We start from the raw sequence: 23,541 nt of genomic DNA on the forward strand, positions 1-23,541 counted from the left end.
TCAGTTACTTACCCCATTAAATACCCTAAAGCATTATTCAATTAAAAATCAATCATTTTTATATTTACATTTTTATATTGATAACAGTGACATTATAAAAATCGTCATTTAAACGTGTCGGTGATATTATACTTAACGACCATTTTAATATAAGAGATGACATATTAAATTTACGAGGGTAGCTACTCCGCGTAAACATGACATCACGCCACTGTCTTCTTTATTGCGTACATAAATATAACTATTGGATAGCTTTATGATATACCAGAACAAATTTTTAATGGCTCGGTTGTTTACGATTCGCATATTCTACGTAAATCTTAAACGCGGTGTCGAATGGACGATAAATTCGCGTGTGGCATTCAAAACATTGTATTTACTCCGAATGTTAGTAACTTTATGCCTCAAAATGCTAACGAAAACAATGTAAAAAGGGAATTTACCGTAACATTGATCATTCGCGCCGACACGCGACGGAAAAGGGGAAAAAATAATAAGCGATTACTTTCCGTTTTATCCTTCACGCTTTGGAGACGCTTACTGAATTTCTTCCCCGACTAAAATAACTTTGTGTAAGTCAAAATAAATAGCACTATTTTGACAAAGATCACTGCTGTTAAGAACGGCTTTAGTTCATTTTTATCTTTTTGAAACTTCGTTCAGTTTAACTATTTATCTTGTGATTCATTTTATGAGGGATAATATTACGCTTCGTTTCTACATAATACGTATTTATATTTTATTATTTTGAAAATATCAACTATTCTACCAGGAAACTTCATTCATTGATACAACCCGAAAATTAATATAGCTTCCGGGGACTCGTCTCAAATTTTCATATTTGCTTAAAAGTAGCATGACACACGATGTTAATTATGTGCTCCTTTTTCTAATTAGTCACGTGGATTAGATGTGAGGCTGACGGGTTATTAACGACTGCGACGAATACATTACGTCGCCGCGCGGGAGCGTTCGCTCTTTGCACACCTCTCGTTTCGCACGGAAGCGAACCGTAATTACTCTAAAACACTACCCATTTGTTTGATGTCTTTGTTCGTTGTTTGCTCCACTTAGGGCGTACATCACCCCCGATTCCTTCCACCCGACACATGCAGCGAGATTCGTACAGACATTACTGCAAGAAACAATACAATGGAACAAAAAACTCGCATTAATAATCTGGAATACGCATCGACAGTGTGGGGAGTTCCCTTGTGTCTGCGTAAATATAATAGCAGAGGGCGCTTCAAGTGCGTAGATAATAACTCTAGTAGTCTATGCTATGGGCCTGCGGTGCCAATTTTATAAAACAATAATTTTTTACTCACTTTTTTTTGTACTCTGCGATGAGTTCTTACGGTATATAAGGGAGATATGTAAATAGCTTTGAAGATTGCTAACTGATTTTAATAAATAATATAATTTATGTAAAAGCAATTTACTCACTCAGAAACCTAATAGAATCCTATTAATTTATTACATTTAATATAAATTAAGTACTGTAAATGGATCACAAAATAGTGGTTGTTCATAATGACCGAATTACCAATATAATTATTAAAGTGCGTACATGTGTCGCTCAATTAATAATTTATTAAAAGATAGCTTTAATCTTTCATGTTTTAAATACTTCATTTAGATTTTTATGTTATTTTGTATGATAAACATAAAACATAACGATGAATATATAAAAGAGCTTTTTATTTATTGAATAAACAGATTCCGGTCGGAATAGTTTTCTATGGCAATTAGAACACTAATTTAAAATGCGTTAAAGCAGGGTTTATCGCACAGAATCGCCGTTTTAATCTAGCAAAACGACCTTATTACATATACAGTTAATACGTTAATTTGTAATTTTGTACTCAGTGCTGCACTAATTATACAGTAATTACTTTTATTAACCCTATCAAATACGGCGAACAATTATTTATTTGACGTGAAACATTTTTATTGACCTCCCTAATTTATAGCTTGCAACGTGAACGCTGTTATTTATTCTTTTCCCTTTTATTCATTAATCAAACAAGTTTGAAGTTGTAATTATTTCTCAAGTAGCAATTTGAATACAACCTTTACGATATTTACTTTCATTTTCAACCATCAAATTAAAATTATTACCTACCTATTTAAAATAAGAATATTCGACCGTAGTTGCAACAGGCACTTATTCTAGAAAAATCCGTATACAAAATGTAGATGTCACCCGTGAGTCGACAAAGCACGACACTGGATAGACAAAAATCTAAACACAGTAAAATCGAGTTTTACTGGCATTTTATTGGCTCCGTTGGACCGGAGCCAGTAGTTCTTTCACCTCTAATTGATATAGGACCGACTATGTTAAGATACTGTTTTGTTTCGAGATTTACCGTGATTGATGTGTCAATAACAACGATTTCGGGTTCTCTATTCGGCTCGTGCCAAGGAAATGAATGCGTTTTTTGCTTGGTAAGTAAAAAAAATATTGTGATACAGAATTTAATACATTCAATATGTTTGGAATAAAGAAAAAATATGGAAAAACTCGTTTTGAATCAAACTCTTCTATAAATTATATACATCAAGCTTTTAAAAGCTATACAACATAAAAACTTTCACGCAATTTCCATTTAAATGAGAAACAAAAACTTTAAATAAGATGTGTGTTTAGATAGGCTGTTGCGGTAGGCCGTAGATTAATTAAATATAACAAAATTTATGGTTATTCTCTTGACATTATCATAAAAGCATTTTAACACGAATTTGGTTAAAAGTCGTTAAAAGTCATAAAATTAAAAAAAAAAACCACAGCAATTCGGACCGCGGAAAAAGTATAGTTTGTCGTTCAAAATGATAACAAACTAAATTTTCTTTAATATCAATATTAGAAGGAAGAAAAATGGCAACGATTATTGGAAGTAATGGTTGTTTTAGTGGTTGTTTTTCTATCACGCAAATTCATGGACATCGTTGAATTTCAATACAAATGTTATTTTAACCTTGAACTAATGAAGAAAAAAAAACATATTATTTCAACACATAATAAAGCCTTGGTTGGCAACTCAAACAATATTACTCACCATTTTGTTGTTGATTTCGTGAAAATGTATTTCGCAAACTTTGTCTACTATGTCTTCACTTTGAAACGTGACGAAACCGAAACCTGAAACAATAAAAATTCATGTTAATAATTTACAAACAAATTTTGGAATAAAACATATTTTGCCAAATTATTTTATTATACTTTCACCAGATTATCATCATCATCATCATCATCATCAGCCCATATACGTTTCCACTGCTGGGACACGGGCCTCCTATGAGGGTACCAGATTATATGATACTACTTTAGGTACCTTGTGTTGTTTCAGACGTTTATACAAAACAAAAATAGATGCTGAAAATACTAGATATTAAATTATTAAAGATGTTTTTCTAAGATGTTTATATTTCATATTATATTTGTGAGGCAATATAGTTTTACATTTCTGAACAAAGAGAGATATCCCGTGAGTGACGGCTGTGTTACAATCTTTTTTCTTTGTAAAGGTCTCCAATAAGAAATCTAGAAACTTTTTCTCGATATTTCTGTAGCAATCAATGTCGTGTGACGTCAGCGACGACAGTAAAAAGGAACAACGTTGTCCGCACTACGGAAAGAGGGGAGAAATCAAATAAAACTGCCTCCCTATTAAAATTTCACATTTTTATTTCTCGTTCCATCAAAGACGTTCAACATAAATTCCAAGATGAAGACAATAAACGTAATTACGGCCAATGATATAAATGTTTTATGAAATAAATTTTTTTCATAATATTCCAAGCCAAAGTAAAATAGGTTTCGATAAATAATTTAATACCGAAACATTATATCAAATAGATTTTAAACATGCAATAAAATCAGCTTACGAGTGAAAATTGAATAAGCGGTTAAAGTATCGGCGAGTTTCTCGAATATTACTTTTAAATGTCGCAAGACATTCACGTGGCCGATGCAACGACGAACTTCTGATACGCTCCCGTTCCGACTCAAAAGACCGCCAAGTTTTCCTCATGCGATTCATGAGTAACAAATTTGAATTACGTATTCGAAACTCGGAATTGCTTTCCGATATTTACTGAATTCCGAACAACAACTTTTAAGCTTACAATCTGTCACAGAAATAAATCCGTCAAGTTAGCGAGCGACGTGTTTCTGCGAATCACATAATCACCTGACGCTGAAGTTTTCTAAGCGAAACAAAATGCGACGGAGTATTCCTGCGTGCTAACGATTAAGACACACAACGTGACGTGGCCTTCCCTCCCTGCAAATAGCATTACCCGGCGTTTCCACAAACAGAAGGTGACATCACCGGCAATTATATAAAGCATTTTAACGATATTACTTACAACGCTTATACGCAATAAATCCGGGACATTTGCCGTACAAACTGATAGCAATGTTGTTATAACAAGATATCTTAAAATAATAACGCGACTCGTTCCCAAAAACTAGGGCTCACTTGGTATTTCACACGCGACCGAATAGCTTTGCGTAGGAATTGAGGGAAAGATAGTAACATCCCAAAAAGGCAAATAGGGGTTCAGTAGACTTCCATAGATGGTTGGATTTTCTTTATGCATTATAAGGTCGGCTGTATTATGTAGGAAGAAAAATTGTTTCCGCTTTATTGTCTACGCCGTAGACTGCACGGCATGAATGTGATTCGAAACAATGTAAGGGATTCGTGACAAAGTTCATAGTTACATTATAAATAAAATAAATATGGGGGCTTAGATATTTATGTGAGCGGCCTGCGGTGTGTGGAACCGATCCCCCCATACATGCGGGTCTGCAAATGGGATAAAGTAGGAAGTGAGCTACACTATCCTGTTCAACTTGTAAAGTTATCTGCGGGCGCGACATTTGCGCAAACACTCGATCGGCCTGCTCGTGGACATAAATAAATTTGCTACAAATACAATGCCGCTTTTATCGGACGACTATTTTTACTCACTATGGCTAGTTGATGAATGGAAACACAATACTCTTGTAAGTTCGGAATGAAACGTTAAGAGAATAGAGAGGAATAGCATTGTCACTGACCACGTAAAAAGTTTTGGGTTTCACATCGCCTTTGTGTTGAGCCCGTAGATAAATGGGGCATTTTCGTGAAATTCGTCCGCGTCACTTCTCGTAACAATGGAGAAGATAAATAATCTCTGCGTAAGAAAAGGATTCCGTAAACATAATTATTTGAACTCGCAATTGTTACACAGAAATACGCTAATGAAAGTTTCTTGGAGACGTTCGAGTAATCGACTTTATTTTTCTCGGCTTCAATTAGAGCACCTTTGTTGTTAAGGATATTCTTTAATTAAAATCTGCAGATTACAGCGAATCTACATAGCAAAAGCGTGGGCCATCGATCAACTGCTCGAGTAGGTATTCTTTAACATCGTCCTACAAAAGCGAATCATTTATGTTTTAACAAAATTATTCGGTGCTTTAAATCAAAAGAAAGAAATACATAATTCTATCAAATATATATTCCGAAAGTCTCGTATTTTGTAAGTCACGTTCACACCTGTTATTTTTTTAATATAAGAAATGAAAGATTGAAGTACAGATTATGAATGTGTCTTCGATATCGAATATCAGAGGCATCTGCCGGCGAGTGGGGTTGACAGAGGGAGGCCCCCCGTATCACATCCAGGCCAGTATAATCTGCCCCGCCACTGTATGAAACACCGGCCGGTGGCATTTATGATGCTATAATAACCGTATAAAACGCGACTTATTGTAGGCGCCGATAGCTGACATTATACAAGCGTAGGCCTTCGCTTTGCGACTTTAGGAATACTATTTTAAAATGTCAGTATGCTCGTAAATTAAGTGGGTGTAAGTCAGTGGGCGAATTTTTCCACGATGTACAAATAATGGTCCATCGTAGCCGTAACAAGCAAGTTTTCATTAGGAGCTCAACAAGCACTCAGCTGAGCAGCGCTGAAGTTGTCCACTGGCCGCGCTCCGACGTCCAAACTTTTGTTATTGTTTTGCTTCATTATTGTAATACGAAATACGCAGAACCATAATTAAGATATGCTAGGGAATTGTCCCATCTGATGAAATAGTTAGAGAAAAGTTCCAACGAACTCCCTTGACAGGATGTTTGGTTCGTAAATAATTGCCGGATTGCTTCTTCCACCTTCTCTCGATAATAAGTTAATATCGATAGTTATTAGCGCGGAATAGATGGCCGTAAGTAAGAAAAATGGCTCGACGTCAGGGCTCGCCATTACGTAATGCATTATATTATTTAGTATAGAAGAGACTTTTCTACATCGCTAAGCAAATATGAAAAATGTTTCTCGACTGTTCGAAATTAAACTTGCTTCCAAAAACGTAGAAAATATAAGTTCATTTATTACTACATACTACGCCGACTTGACTCCACTCAGACAATAAAGGTCTCATTTTGTCTAGAGCTAGTATGAAAATATTTACACAAGTAGCTGTTTACAATGGGGCGCAGTTCAGCTGTTATGCAAACATCGCAAAAACTTGTGAAGGCATGTTTAGGAATAAGTTCAAACAGTTTATTGGGATTGCTCGAAAAATAATATACGTGCTCGATTCTAAGACAAATATGTGCCGAGAGCCTAATGCATTCGGAGCGAGGTGAAGTCCAAATGCAAACTTTCGGCGAAGAAAATACCGAGTAAAAGCTGTTACAAAAAGAATTGGCTCCTCTTCATTTTCTCTATTGTGAAGTTGAATGGAACACAAACAATCAACTTTCTCGTGGAGTTGATTGTGTGGAGACACCCTTATTGTCTACACTCAGGTAAATAAAGTAGAAACACAATTCGCTCGCTACTTTGTGCGTCGTCGGCTTTCTCAACTTTTAAATTCTCTAACTTCAATCTTATTCTACTTTTCTGGCTCAATTCACGGATTTACCGAGCAAAAAATCACCTTCGTTTCTTACATTTATATTTAAATTCGCAGAAAACTTATCGGGCTGAAAGAAAATTACGTGTTCGTAAAAAATAAATGTATTAAATCTTCAGTGGTACACGTAACGAATAAAATATTAGTCAGGTAACCGTGACGCGGCAACGGCGGAACAATTTATCATCAGCTGAGAACCCTCGTCCAATTGCTTGATGGCAATGCCATAAATATTTACTTTGATAAGATTCTACACTTTTATTTGTAACGTTATTTTACGACACACTCTGGTCTCTTATTACCAGACATCGGAAGCGTGCGTGCGTATTTTTTACTATCAATAATTTCGGAACAGTGTGCGGAAGTAGCGTGTTACAAGTTATTATTGAGGGATTTAACATAAATACACAATCGTTTTAAAATCTTCTATATTTTAGATATCATGTGCCAATGCATAATTGCATATAGATTGTTTATTAATCGAGACTAAATTGCTTAAAAACAGGTTCTCATTTATTAAACGGTCCCGTTAAGGTAACCGAGTAATAATTTAGTTTTCGTATTAATATATAAATTCCTTGACACATTTGTTTCTGACAGGGTTACCGCTTTGCAGGTGCTCTTGTGATAATAAGATCGTTTTGGTGTTGGTTTAGGACGTAGGACGGACTTAAACTAATGGCTGCGTTACTTATTTATCTTACGGGAATATTTCCCAACCCTCGCTAAGTACTTATCCCAATGTAGTTATTGTAGTTTCGCCGAAATTTAATAACAAATTATTTGATATGGGTTTGATTAATTATATTGCGTAACATGTTAATATTGTGTGTGTGTATATATGTTGTTAGAATTATTATAATTTCCATATTATATATTTGTAAAATTTTTTAATGAGTTTATTCGAATTGAATGTAAAAAGTTTTACGTTATAGGTATTGTTTGTTTACTGTTGTTAGTAATTTGAATTGATATAACAAGTGCCATTTATTTAATTTTCATTAGTATGGACATAACGTTTGTTAAAATCTACTGCATGTCTTTCTGTTAACAATCGGTTAAATCGTGGTAATTTTGATTGATTCATATAAAAATATAGCAACATTTGTTCAACGAAAATATTAAATTATAATAATTAAAATAAAGTAATATAAATAAGGTAGGTTTTTAGTTCCATTAATTAGTCAACATTTCCAACATTCAACCAGTATAATTAATAAACAAAATTTGTCACGTATTAATACTTATTAATAAATCAAAGCTAGCTTCATTCAATCATATTTTATATGTGATGTGTCGAAAGCAATGTTACAGTATGTTATTTATCGCTAATCAGAGCAATTAGCCGTGTTATCAATTTATCATGTTACATCTGAATGGACATGTGGGTTATACATAATGTCCCTTTGTTTATTCGATTTCAAATTAATTGTTTCTATATATTTGCTATAAGATAGATGACCGCGTGTATCCTGTTTTGATGCGGGTTTCGTTTTGAAATCGTATTTAGTTAGAAAGGTCTATTTATTCCCGAACTGTACAGTCCAATTTTAAAAATTCCGGTTTTATGTAAAGGAATTGTAAAAATTAAACTGGAAGTCTACACTAAACTACATATAGATGTATAACAATGTTTAAAACCTGACTACGTTTTCCGGAAAATTAAAAAAAAAAACTCTTTTTTATCTTCTGCGAAACGTAGGTGAAGGTAAGGCAAAGCGCTAATAGGTAACTTCTTTTCAAAATGAAACGAATGATGATAATGATGACGATGACGAAATTCATTAATTTTTTTTTCGTCTTTAATCAGCAACTTTCCTATGAGAAACGAAGCCACGAACTTCAGTCTGTAAAAATAGTGTAGAACATGTACATGTTTAAATAAACAAAAGCTATTCAGCAATAAATAATTCAAAGTATTTAAATAGATCAAGACGTTAGAGCTTAAACTTAGTATACTAAGATAATCTAGTATTGCAGTCTATTTCCTTTGTTGAATTTCAAAGAGATTTCTCTTGATTTGTAATCCCTCTTAAGGACATTAGCAGAAAACTAGTGCTTACACTAATGAGGTCCAATTTGACATTACAATGCGGTTCTCATTTCTTTAAGAGTGTATTTCTTTCATCTTCTGTTTAAACTCTAATTGCAGTTTACGAAAATAAAATATTAAATCATTTGTAAAGCTTTACATCGAATAGTTTGCGTTTGCCTAAAATACAAGTGCAACAGAAATACTTTGGCGTCACATTTTTAAAGGTAACATTTTCGCAAAAATGTTTAAAGCCTTTCAAGTACGAAGCGATCGCGCATTGACAAAATTGGTGTGACGTCATTAATATCGTTTGTATCTACAGTATCGCTATAAACTTGTAGGGAGGCGTAAATCCATTGTATGTATGATTGTTGTGGTCATTCGGAGAGTATCAGATCACCGCGTGAGCGTCGTAATCCCACGGAAGACGTGCCCGAGACGCGAGCTATGGGATTTGCGAGATCATCTAACGAAACATCAGAATACTCTTGTTACATTGCTCCGCGTTCAATACACTAAGTTTTCATATCCTATAAATGGTTAAATCAATACTGCATTTCTTGGCACGTGTAATGTGTATATCAAATATTTAGTTGCTGACTCGTTTCACCTTGAAGTCAGCTTCGTATCAACTGTCAATATTAACGGCACGTTCTATGCCGTTTGAGGTTATTTAATTTTAGGGCTGATTTTTCAATCCTTGGTTAAAACTTATTCATCGAATAACGTTTTAAACTACCATTTCAAAAATGTATTCTAATTGTCCGTATATGACAGTTTACAGGTGACATTTTAAAATGTTAGTGTAATACTTTATGGAACGGAAAAATTTTAACCAAGGATTGAAAAATCGGCCCTTTAATAAACGACGGAGAAATATTTATTCAATATTTTATCATTGGTAGAGTTGCTACGCTAAAATGAATATACATTTATAATTAATATATAAATGTAGGTAGTTGAAAAAGCTGGCTTGAAGGGTCGTTTGCCATCTGTCTCAGTTTACGAGTGACCAGCCGGTTTATTGCATCGCTTGTTTGCTGAACACTTGAGAGCAGTTTTCGTGCGGATTCTGGCGATATTGTGGTTTACATCTCCATACAAAAATACGGTCTTCTTTCCAGGATTCGTATAGACTGCGATATGTTTAAAGTCGATTTTATTCAGCTCAGTGCTTTGTCCCTTACTCAGATACAAGTGGCGCACAATAAGTGCAGAATGTATTTGCTGTGTGCGATTACGCGGAGCTCGGTATGGATCGCTCTATGCAAACGACTGCTTACATTGTAGGTGCTGGGTATGGCTTCACTTAAATGTAGTATTATGTACTTACTTTTTGCAACACCTTACGTGATGTTTTAAGTCTAGTGTAGAGAGTGAAGCTTTGTATCCTATTTTTATGAATTGCGATCGTTTTAATAACTGCTTTTTTATTTTTATTTTATTTATTTTATTTTTTATATATGCTTTAAAGTGTTCTTGTACCTTTTTTCAGAAGGATTACGATATATGATTGTAAAATAGTTAGTTTTTTTTTTTATACATAGATATTATGTCATTGAATGTAATTGCTTATTAGATCCTGCGTTCATTTAATTATAGGACGAAGTAGAATTATAATGAGCTGTTTGATATTTCGTTTTTCCTTCTATCGATAACTAATTTAAAAGCCATATTAATTAATAAGCAGTTTCAGTCTTTCTAAATATGGATTCAACTTCGCGCTACTAAAATGAAGAATAATAAATAATTAAATGGTGACTTTTCGAAATCTGATTTTAAGTTATTACTTTTACAGGTACCAGGTCGCCATAAAGAAGAGTCAGTTAACAGACGATGTAAGTGTTGAATGCGAGGTTTTACGGTCGGACTTTGCATAATCTAACAGATGCTGGAACAATAAACCGAAAAAGTCGCTTGGGTATTGTTAACAATTGTTAGAAGATTTTGCTATTCAGATTTGGAACTTAGTAAGCGGGATTACTATAATTTTTGCTGATATAAAGGGCTTTGTGGTTATTATTATGGGACGAGAATATACGAGAATAAGGCGTTTTTATATGCTTTGTCAATTACAATTTCTCTAGAAATTTCAATTTGTATTGTCATTGCTTACCTCATACAACTAAGCTTTTTAAAATTGTAATTCCAAACATTGTATTGAATAAAAACTACGATCGATATGAAATCAGCCATCAAATCCAATACTATGAAACTTGAGCTATCTTGCGATCCAAGATCCTAGCTTATGCAAGGTTTATATGATAACACAGTGAAGGCGTAGAGAGGATTAAGTCGATATCGGCAGTCGAAGACGCTGTGATAGGCCGTCAATCCGAGCCAAGACATTATCGTAAATATTAATGACCACGACAATTACTCTGGAGCTGCTATAACGAGAGATCGGATGGACGGCACGCATCTTTGTTCTTCAAGTATCGATACTGATACGATCATGAAAAAAACTGATCTAGTTATTGAGCGAGCGTCATCCGCGTAATTAAAATTTAGTATAAATGAACCAGTTCGTAATGTTGATGCCATAACATAAACTGATTGAAGGCAATCTAATGCTCCGTTTGATAAGAGTTATTTAGATCTAATAAATCTATGATTTAAACAACATTATTTACAAAATACTAATGGAAATTTCAACACATTATTAAAACAAACATAACATTCAGAGCCAGCTAACTTATTATTAAATAATTTACTCAAATAGTAAACGATGTATATCATATAATAAATTTAGTGCAAAAGGATGCAAGTACAAAATAAATATTCACATTCTAGATCAGTTGTACAGTTTAATTAATGTTGGAAACTTAAAGGAAATTCTCTAAACGTGTACTTACTGGAAACCGACACAAATAAGCTGCATCATTTTAAATGCAATGAACGGAAATATTATTTCAAAGCTAATATAATATTAAGGAAAACTTGGAGGAAAGGAAATGAGCAGTTCGTTTTCGCTAAGGAGACTACGTATTATATATAAAGACGGCCACTTCTGAGACAATGGACGGAGTAAGTTTCAATATTAATGATGCGCACAGACTGCACACAGAGCCTCAAAGTTTCCAAAGCCTCCATTGATACTCATTAACTATTGATTCATAAGTAATACCCTTTTAATGTAGCCGGCACGAATGGACCGGCCAACTTTTCAAATTTAAATGTGAAGGGGCATCGAATTTTAAAACAGCTTTTAGCTCCACTTTTACATTCTATTACAGTTTTATTTATTTTCAAGAAAATATATTGAAGAACGGTTATTCTAGTGTAGCATTCAAATGTTATGCATCCCTCAGCCCTTAGCCCCTCTTGAAATTCTGCAAGTTCCAAGTGAAATCTATGAATTAACAGTAAAAGGTATTGTACAATAATTTGCAGAATACGTTCACAAGTTTTATAACAATAGTTTTTTCGTTTTCACATCAACAAAGACCTTAGAGAACAAAGCTCTATGAATGATCAAATATTTCATAGCCCGTATTTACATTTTATAAGCGAAAGCTAAGCCCAGACGAAATATTTTGGTTGAAAAATAACAAAAAACTTTTTCGTATCGCATAAATAGTGAAGATAAAATATGTCACTGGCTCTGCTGTGCGCTCGGCGAATGTCTGTGAAATATTCAATTTAGGCAATTTCAGTCGTTTTCGTGTAGGTTAGCCACATGCTCAAAGTTGCAAATCAACTATGCCGTAGTTTTCATCCATGATATTTTGTTGAATTTTGTTAGTTTCGCCCATCCAAATGTATGTCGTCTACAATTTTAGAGTCATTAACGGACAACTGTGGTATGTTTGTTTAATTTAATGCTATTTATTATTCGGAACATTCTCGAGCATAAAGCTATTATCGTAAGCTGTGAAAGTTACATTTAAAATATCAGAAACATTTATTGTTCCTCTGATAAAGCTATTATTGGAAGAAAAACATCATCTATTAATAGATAATTCGTTTACAAAGCTTGTTAAGATACTTACATAAGAAAACTCTTTAATATCTTCTTATAATAGGATTAATTTAAAATATTTCAGAGGTAGGATGTTTGAAAGCGTTTTACCAAGATAAAGTCAATAATGTCGAGAATTGTTTGCACGACAGCTACAACCAGCCTTACTTAAACGAATTATATTTTTGCCTCCAGAAGTATATAAATAATAATCCTCAAATAAATGTTAACATGTTTTCAACACACCTAACAACTGTTGCGCGAAATTCATAAATAGGAGCGCATCGATTTTCACTCTGAATCAACTTTATTTCGCGGAGGCTTTTTGAAAGACACAGTGAATGGCTCGTACGTGCCTACATTACCCTATAGGTACTTTTATTCTTTATAGTGTTAGGCTCAATGCATACAATGTAGCTAGGAAAGCGCGCTATAGGTAGTCTTTTGTGCCACCTCTTATCTAAGCTCTTGTAACTCTCAACACGCCGCCCCCAGCTTTCATAATGATGCATCTAGAAAAGTAACACCTGAAATACCTACCAGGCGTGCATTTTTACGGTGTTGTTATTTTCTTCTCATCTGCGGTTAGTAATTAATATTTGAAGCAGGAAGATTTTTGTAAAGAAAAAATGTTGGATACCAATTTTAAGCTACTTAAACGAGACTCGCTCGTCAAATATTCATACCGTCGGTGCGGTAAAATAAGATGGTATTCATTTGCCGATACATGAAAATTAATGGCCTGAGCTTCACAAGGAAATGCATGGCTATAATAATTTTGTAGCGCATGTCCATCAAAACGGAGTAATATTATGGTGTTGTATGAAATTGTACATTGATTGATAGTTCGGCTTTAGCCACTGAATTACAGCGCAAAACTGATCGTATTTATGTCGTTGCATTTGAAATTCGATAACGCATAATGCTGCGGTATAAGGCTATGAATAAATAATACATTTGCCTAATTGATCTATTGAAATAGCTTTCCAAATATATTTTAGTAATCCATCAATTTCTAGATTAATATTTTAATATACATTTTAAACATTTAAATGTGAAATATAAATTTAAGTCTGATAAAGTTGCAGATTTTTTTTAATGTGTAATTTGATTTACATACATGTGTCAGTAATAATAAAGTTTGCCGTAAATTAAATTTATTTAATTATTAAGTATTTTACCGAATTAGTCTATAAATTTTAGAGATTAATTCGGTAAAATATATAATAACAGGGTAAGATTTTCGAATATTGAACTACCTTTGTTTTAACATAGATTTTTAACCGACTTCACGTTTATTTTTATCGTGTTTTCACTGATAATTAATAAAATTATCCAAGCATATAACTTCCAAAATAACGTTGACATTAAAATAATTGCTATTTAAATAAAAAAGAACATAAATTAAACGAATACTTGCATGATTTCATCTACCTACATTTTGAATCGCAATTAATTTGGTTATAAAGTTTGAATAAGTTAACGAACTAATTATGTTAACTAAATACAGTTTTAAAACACTAAGAATCTTCAATTACGCAGTTATACACGTAATGAAGTTCAAACTTGAGTCAAGTTAAGTCTCATTATGCACACTGACTTAGCTCTCATTAGTGGCAAAGTATTTACAATAAAACTTTTGGAGTTCTGCTAGTTTACTTTGTTTCGGAGCTATCTAAATGCTGAATACAACGCACATGAGATTTGATGATATTTACTTTGTTAGTTTATGATAAACTTCTTAAAAAAATTATTTATTTATTAAGTAGTATTTTTTCTGGGTGACATTGTTATTACCGCTATATGAGTTTTATTATAATTTTTATTTAATTTTTTTATAGACTTAATAAGTGCATGAAAGAATTGCTGAAAAATAATATTAAGCACTTTTTATTCTGTATTCACTCTACATTGTTTTTATAAACACTCCTCGTATATGACGTGGAAACTGGAAAGCTTTACCACGAGTTAAATGATTTAAATATGAAAAATATTTTATCTTTACACGTCAAACTTACGCTTAAATAAATCAATTACCTGCGAATTTAAATAAAGAAATTTGTATGCGACTACACAGCATCGCACTATTTGTAAATAAATACATTTTTTGAAACAATATTTAAAATGGAAAATATTTTTGAATTCATTTTAGTATACATCAAAAGCTACAGTTGCAAAAACATTTTACCATTTTCATATCGATGCTTTGATTTGAGGTTTAAAACGTGAATATTTTAATATTATTACTTTTTTCTCTATTATTTTTAAATATTGCAATTGTACACTTGCATGTTACATAGCATTTTTTAAAAGATTGGAAAACTATATAATCTGGTAACTTTTAAATTATATAGTGTTTTGAAAAATGAATGTAAAAGAAAGGTACCTACGTCAGAAAGCTAACGCAAAGATCGCTTCATCTAAAGCAAATCTTTTTTCATGTGAATGTTCAAGCAAATATAAGAATTTAATATAAATACAAGCATACAAGCCACAAGGTAGAAAGTGCTCTATTCTGTGGCAGAGTGACATTGCATTCCCCGGTGTTGTATAGTCGTCTTAATAATGCCCCCAGTGGCCAACTACACAACCTCTTCGTCTTCGTTATACCATTGTTTATCTGTGTAAATAAAAACCCTGTTAACAATATGTCCCTATAGAAATACTCTCCAATAAAGACATTCATTCGAGCATGAAATAAGGACATCTTTTATAATTTCACATGAAACTATTATAATATAATGTCGTTTGAGATCGACGACTGAGGTAAATGCTTTATGAATACAAGGAAAACGTTGTCAAATATGTGACAAGTGTGTACTTGATCTCTTGCCTGAAGGAATTATAAACATGTGAAACAATTTTCAGAATTTCTTTGAAATCCTAAATATATCGGAATATCCTTATGATGTCTTCACTCAAGATGACAGTACATTTTTGTTGATATGTTTTGGTGGCACCCAAAGTAGAGCATCGCATAAATATATAAATTCTATTGCATATTTATTGTAATTGTATTTGAAAGAAATTAATATTTCAGTTGTATTTATTTTATTAATGTCAGATAGAGATTATTCAAAGAATGTTATCTTAAAATCAATTCAAAAACTTGAAACAGTTACGCCGATTTAACTGATTGTTAAGCCATCACTAAACGAATGAAAATCGAATCACATCCCATTTTAAAACTAGAACGCAATATCATTTGATACATTACATTAATTCGAGAGCTAAAAATATTTTTTATTTGAGTACACCGCGCTTGATTGTACCCCACGCGACGTATTTGTTTGCTGTTTAAAGTAAACACTAAAATGATGTTGTACAGCGGAAAATATGACACGACGTCGAAACATGTTTGCGTCGAGTTGCAAACTTTCGTCTTGCATTTGGCAACGGGAAGAAAGTAGGTACACGTAAAATTTGGGCGACAATTTGTACTGGGTAACGATTTTAACGCCTTTCGGTATTAATGTTTTGTTTTGCGTTATTCTTGGTAGTGGGAATTAAACTTAGGTATCATATCTTGTTTATACGATAAATTTATCTTTGAAATCATCAGTTTCAGCTTCATTTGTTCCGTTGAAAGGAAAATTAATATCTGTAAATATAATATCAATTTTTGAGAGATTATCCGCCAAATACCAAACATTTCCAGGTAAAGCTTGAATAATTAATACGGTTTATCTATTACTTGAATAGTAATATTTTGTATTTATCCATATTTTTACCGGGTCATTGGCATGCGATGGATGTTCGGATATTGGCTGTAACACATGGCGGCAGTACTCATAAGATTGTTTCTGAGCGTCATATTTTGTCGTGTGTTGCGATATTAATATTTAATCTACACAAGTTAATTTATGTGGCGGAATGCCGGGGGTGTATGCTGTGCTAAGCTTGAATAAATTTCGTACTAATACACGCGTGGGACGAGTCGTGATGCGTGCTATACAGGCAATAACCTCAGCCTAATTTTCTTCAATATTACTAGTATAATACAAAACTTTAAAGCACAAATCTTCATCATTCTCAAGTTATTCTCACGTATTTAACTGTCAAAACTATCGTTCGTTCTGAGTAAAACAAAAGTTGATAAATATACGAAGCAAACAAAAAGCTAAGCGATATTACCATCAGACACACAGCGCGGAATCGTCTCGTCATAAAGGAAGAATATGTTTACATGCTCGTCAACAAATCCTCGGCGAGATACCAAATTGTCGCCTCATGCCCTTGGCTACAGACTATTATGAAAACTTGAGACAGGTAGAAGTTTTGCGCAAACAAATTGTACCGCTTTAGACAAAATAAATATCTTCGCTCGTTCTTTAGTTCACGTCGCGTGGTTTTAAGACTATGTGTGGTAATGGGACTTAAATTAAGCTCTAAAATTTATGATACTTAACTAAAGTCTAAATAATACAATTATTGGATTATTTGTCGATATTTTAAGGTAAAAATTAAAATTATATCAACTGATTTAAGAAAAATTTACCGTGTCTATCGATTTAAAGAGAAAATTTCGTTTTGAAATGTGTGTGAATCTTGTTGATTATTTTTTCGACATAAATCATTTTCAAAACATTAATGCTCGTAAGGTAATTACGGTCCAGATTATCAATTAATACTTTTCAAACCGGGCGAACGTTTATTTCAAAGTAAGCTTGTATACAATTATTTAAAGTCATTATCTTAACTCCCCGAGGGCTCGTAATGACTATCTTGACTCAATTATTACCATCCAGAGCCGTAAAGCAATTACTGTAATAGTCCACTTAATACCAACGTCTCCCGTAAATATTACACATAAACTTATTGGTAAATCCTCGTATTTATGTAAATAATTATTTTCCCCTAATTGCAGGCCCAGGATACGGGGTCCCGTTACAACACTAATGAACACAAATGTAATGGATATTTTCTGACCCATCATAATGATATAAATCGTGAACTTTGTTATTCTTGGGGATGAGAGCGAAGATAATCTTCCAGAAACATCCAATTAACTGAAAATAATTTAAATTCTGATTTCCGTAGCACGTGCCTTACGTTAGAAATGTTTTTGAACAACAACTGTAATTAAATAGCGGAGGTGTCGAGTTGGAGATATGAAGTGTACAAGTAATAAATGACACGATTAATTGTACTTCAGAATAAATTATAGCAGATAATCATCGACAATATGTTCGTTTGAAAGGGCTAAGTCTTATGGGCCCGTAACACGTATAGGTAATTATAGTGCGAAGGAACAATAATTCTGTTCACGCAACTTTGATAGAAGCCGAGCGGAACTGACTCTTCCGGGGCTTTATGCGTATTCCCGAGTGTAATTTAAATACTGATAATACGTACAAATCTACTGCATTCGTTGTTATGCGATGTTAAATCGTTCATAACGAAATATACAAAGGAAAGAAACTTTACGAGGGGCATAGATCTCCTCCTGATGCCGATATTGCGGCAATCCGTCTGTGTAAATCAACAATATGACTTACATTTGCGTGGCAAAACATCTAGATTGCTTCGAATCATTCCGAACGGATCGTGTGCTGAATAAGAAATAAGAAGGATCTTGATAGTTGTTCTGTTTAAGTACTATGGACTCGTAGAAATGCTAAAAAGCACGTTCGCGGGACTAAAACTGAGTTAGGCAAATACTTCTAATCTTTCGCTCGGAGCAAAGTTGCACGCAAGCTTTGTAAACAGGGGCGAGGTGACTTTATTTTGCATCAACTAACTCAACTTGGGCTGGAAATGTGATTACAGCATCGCGACCGCATGCGGAATCCTCGCCACCTTTATTCAACTTTTTCTTAACTCCTACTAGTGGTAACATTGTGAGAGTTCAAAAAAGCAATTTCGCGCTTTTACCGTCCGACGGGCTATGGTAATGCCGCCCCGTCCCGACCATGGCTCTGTATAAATTTGTGCAATACTTGTTTCAGAACTGCATTCGTGGTTTTCAGGTACCCCGTACAATGGCACAGGGAGTAGATTGAAAATCTTTGTTTGGATAGCGGATGTAGTTTTAATGCGCCTTTTAAAGTATCTGAATTCGTGTTGATTCTGTTTGTTTTCATTGAAATTAGTGCGCGTTTCTGCCGCTCCGTTCGGTCGGTGTGAGATTATTTAACGTGGAATATGGGGCGAGCGACATAGCGATGTTAAACTGAAATGATTCTGCAGTAATCTAGCTCGCATAGATATAGCGGTACTAGTCGGACGACCCGGACGGCCCGGTTCCGGACCGGCTTATCATCCCCGATAAGGTCCGCTACATAAGTAGCCTTTACCCCGTACGCTTCCATTAAATTCCAATATTACAGATTTAACTTTATCTAAAGCGCGTTCTAACTAGTTACAGTACAGTATGCAGGTGTACAAAATAAACACTTATTTGCGTATTGGTAGCATTAAATAACACAGTGAGGTTTTAATTTAAATTAAAATTCACCGAGCGTATCGTTAAAGCGTTAATCTGATTTTTATGAAGCGATCGCGCTTAAAGCGAGATAAGTCCGCTTTTCGGAAATTAGTTGGCAACTACAGCGTTATCGAAACTTGTACACGGCTCGATTGGCCCAATCTGTGTAATATTACACAAGTTCTTGATTAAATTTAATAAAACCAAGACGGTTACCTAATTGCGCGGGCGAGTTTCATTAACGACTGTTCGATTTGCACGGAGTTTTGCCTGTTTCCATCGATCTGTCGCCGGAATTTCACCGACACTCGGAATTTTAATTCCATATTAAGGTTTTGGTAGATTGGAGGAGAAATTGGTAATCGGGAGTCGCGCTTAATGAGATCCACGAAGAAGTAATGCGAATCATTAATATAGCGAACCATTTGTGATTGATATAAATCTCATTATTTTCAAGAGTCGTCATTAATTTCTTTTGTGATTGAATATTACAATGTTCGTTAAGTTATTTTTTAATGAGGCAGGAGCGCTAACGACGACGAGTAGATGTGTTTCTTGATTAAGGCACTAATCATCATCAACAAAGCACGCAATCTCAGATATATCACAAATGAGAAAAAGTATGAAAAAGAAGATGTTATACATTATTTCATAGAGCTCTTCATTTAAATTTAAGACGAGAATTTTTTTTATATATAAATTGATTTGTGTTCAAATTGTGTTTAATGAAAATTGTAGAGCCTACCTAAAAACATGTAAATTGGCTTGTAGTACCACGTAAATACAAAAGCAATGATCCGGTAATATTTCAGCACGTTCGAACTTATCACCCGATCACCAAACAAGAGTTTATAACTGTTATTAAGGCTTGCACACCTCGTTAACTCGAATCAGAATCATAACACGAAAGTAGCATGCGGTTATTGTTGATTAAACTTTCCTTAAACTTTAAGTACTATCCTATTAAATGTATCAGCATTGCAGTTAAACGCTATTGAATAATTATTGAACGATCTATCTTTGCAATTTTGATACGGAAATCTATTGACGAGTTTAGGTGAGTTATCATTAATATACATAACTAGCTTCTGCCCACGACTTTGTACGTGCATCCCCGTTTTTCCCCGTTCCCGCAAGAATTTCGGAAAATCCTTTCTTAGGGGACGCCTACGTTATGACGTCTACCTGCACGCCAAATTTCAGCCCGATACGTCCAGTGGTTTGGGCTGTGCGTTGATAGATCACTATATCAGTCACCTTTGAGTTTTATATAATATATAGATTTATATCCGAACTGTTTTGAGTACCTTAAGTGGGAACTGTAGGTATATTATATATAAAAATAGTTTTGTTTAGTTGATTGAAATGAAATAGCCTTGAATATAATATAGAATGTAGACATATAACATTTTTATCATTTCAGGTTATTTTATACAAATCATAATTTATTTTCCATATCAACGACAGATATTTTTTATACAGTTCCAAAAAAAGTCGTTTTAAAATCCATGGAAATTCAAACTCATAACTTCAGCATTTGAAAACGAAATCCGTTTGAAGCTGTAAAAAGCAACACGAATGCAACAACGTATCGGAAATAAAAGCAGTATTAATTTAATCGAAACTTCTCTTCATTAGTTTCAGTCGTGCGGTTCAGTGGTCAGACAAATAAAAACTACAAATTTAATGTTTGATCGTAATGACTAAACAATGAAACGTAGGGATTCAAAACAATTGTATGCAACTGTTTGTTACAGGATTTGTTATTGAAATTGAAACGACGATTTTTTATAGTTGGAACTTTTACTTTTATGCATTCTTTTAAAGAGTAGCTCGATACTAATTTTGCATATTACAGTATATTTTATATTATACTAGCTTTCCGCCTGCGGCTTCGCCCGCGTTTTCAAAGAAATACCCGCATAGATCCCGTTCCCGTGGGATTTCTGGGATAAAACCTAGCCTATGTTACTCGTGGATAATGTAGCTTTCGAACGGTGAAAGAATTTTTTAAATCGGTTCAGTAGTTTATGGGTCTATTCATTACAATCAAACAAACAAACAAACAAAGTTTTCCTCTTTATAATATTAGTGTAGATATTCGGAGTAATTTAATTTGTTTTTAATTATAATTTTACTGTTTATAAATTTCAATTTTATTAGTCCTAATATATATTTATCTAAATTATAAATCAGTCTTTTTTATTGAATGATATTATATATAAAAATTCTAAACGCCGCACTTAAAAAAACCTCTTACAGCATTAGACCATTCTCAAATTCACCTCGTAAAGGTTACTCAAGTAATTACAAAGTTTCACTAATCGCTTACTAGTACAAAGTTTTATCGTTTAATCTCATGTAAAGTTTTATCAATAATCGACCGCGGAAGCACGCTTACAAAAACATTTAGCTCCACGTTCATAGCTGATGGAATATTCTAGAAGAATAAAAAAATAAACCGTCTGCATTATAATAAGCGAACAGATACAGTGTACGTATGTAGTGCTCACTAAAGACGAGTGGGCTACCGCGTTCGTTAGCGGGCGCGTGTAGAACGCTCCATCCTACTCACTTACTCAGGCATCTCCTGAAATCTTTTCATTAGGAAGTAATTCAGAGTGCCGGGCACTCTTCCGGTTCATTCCTCCACGTTCGTACGTAGAGTGCTCGTGGCCTCACTGATTCAGGTAAGGCTTTTGTGACAAGATTAAAGAGACGCTCTCTTAGTGACGCTGCCACGTCTTCAGCTAAATTTAGAATAAAGGCTATGGTTCTCAAGAATGTGTGCCACGTTGTTGAGTAATTACTTGCATGTATTTTATTTTAAACTAGCTGCTCCGTGCGGTTTCACCACCGTGGCTCCACTCCTGTTGGCCGTAGCGTGATGATATATATTGATATAGATGATATAGCCTATAACCTTCCTCGATAAATGGGCTATCTAATACCGAAAGAATTTTACAAATCGGACCAGTAGTTCCCGAGATTAGCGCGTTCAAACAAACAAACTTAACAAACTCTTCAGCTTTTTAATATTAGTATAGATTTAATAACATCTCTGGCTATCCATCAACTTAATAAGTCATTAAAGTGATTTAAATTTGATATCACGCCGATCATTTATTTGTTACAATGTAAATCTATCTTGTAAAGCCGGGGTGGACTGCTAGTAAGTAATAATGACAATAAAAGGAAGATTATAATTTACTATCCATACAATTTTGATTTTATTTAAATTTAAGTACGAGTGAACTCAAAATATAGTTTGTTAGTAGGTGTTGAGAGGGAGGTAAGGGCCGACACCTGTGAAGCATCGACACCCCTCTTTTGATATTTCATTTCCGGAGGCGCTATTTTTTGAAAATATAAACATTTTAAATACAGAGATGATGTAATATTAAATTGTGAGTACTACAGGAGTCCCTGTTTTGTATCGTTTTAATGATTCCGTTAAAAAATTAAAAAGAGTATTTCTTCACATTTTAAATTTCACATAAGAGTTATAATACAATATTTTAACTAAATTGGATAGATTTTCATGTGTTACGTAAAGGATTCGATAAGATTTCGATACGATAAGTCGTAATTTATTAAAGTAGGTTCTTTAAAGTGAAAAATCACAGGAAGGTTTAAAATTTAACGGCAGCTGCTTGTCCATTGCTGATATCTTCGTGCCAAAATTATCTCGAGAGAAGTCACATTCAAGAATGAATTCAGTCATCTGTATAAAATGTTTGCGAAAATTTCGTAATACATTTTCATGTGCAGAATATTGAATTGAACATTTTATATATTTAAATTTAGTTTGTAGTATTGTAGGCACCTGGTATACGGGGATTTTAATATGATTAGCTTGGTACTATATGTGTATGGTATATTCTTGTAGAAGTTACATTTTACCCATAAATAGGTAACAAGAACTACCATTTATCATTGTCTTATGTTATATTCTATATCACATTATATTTATTATTTAAAGTATTGATTTACAGAACAATAAGCAGACACACACATCAACAAAACTCCGGTTAAACTTTAACGAAAATCCATAGGATTACGTTAAAAAGGTTTATTTCGCTGACCCCAAGGAAGGGGCAATGCTAAGCACGGATGGACAGTTAAAAGGCTCCCAAGGCGCGCGTGCTCATTTCAGTTCACACAAAATGGTCAATAAATGTAATAATTATCCAAATTGT

The 23,541-nt window shown here is 33.7% G+C and overlaps 1 protein-coding gene across 14 annotated transcripts in view; it reads right to left on the minus strand.

The window, feature by feature from the left end:
• LOC123691161 (RNA-binding protein Musashi homolog Rbp6) overlaps window positions 1-23,541 on the minus strand; it is a 390,351-nt gene that overhangs the window by 32,969 nt on the left and 333,841 nt on the right. For all 14 annotated transcript variants that reach the window (XM_045635427.1, XM_045635429.1, XM_045635425.1 and 11 more), the window contains one exon: window positions 3,063-3,145. In XM_045635427.1, coding sequence (XP_045491383.1) covers window positions 3,063-3,145 — 83 coding nt within the window. The remainder of the gene's footprint in view (window positions 1-3,062; window positions 3,146-23,541) is intronic.

Source organism: Colias croceus, chromosome 4 (assembly GCF_905220415.1).
Source record: "Colias croceus chromosome 4, ilColCroc2.1".
NCBI lineage: Eukaryota > Metazoa > Arthropoda > Insecta > Lepidoptera > Pieridae > Colias > Colias croceus.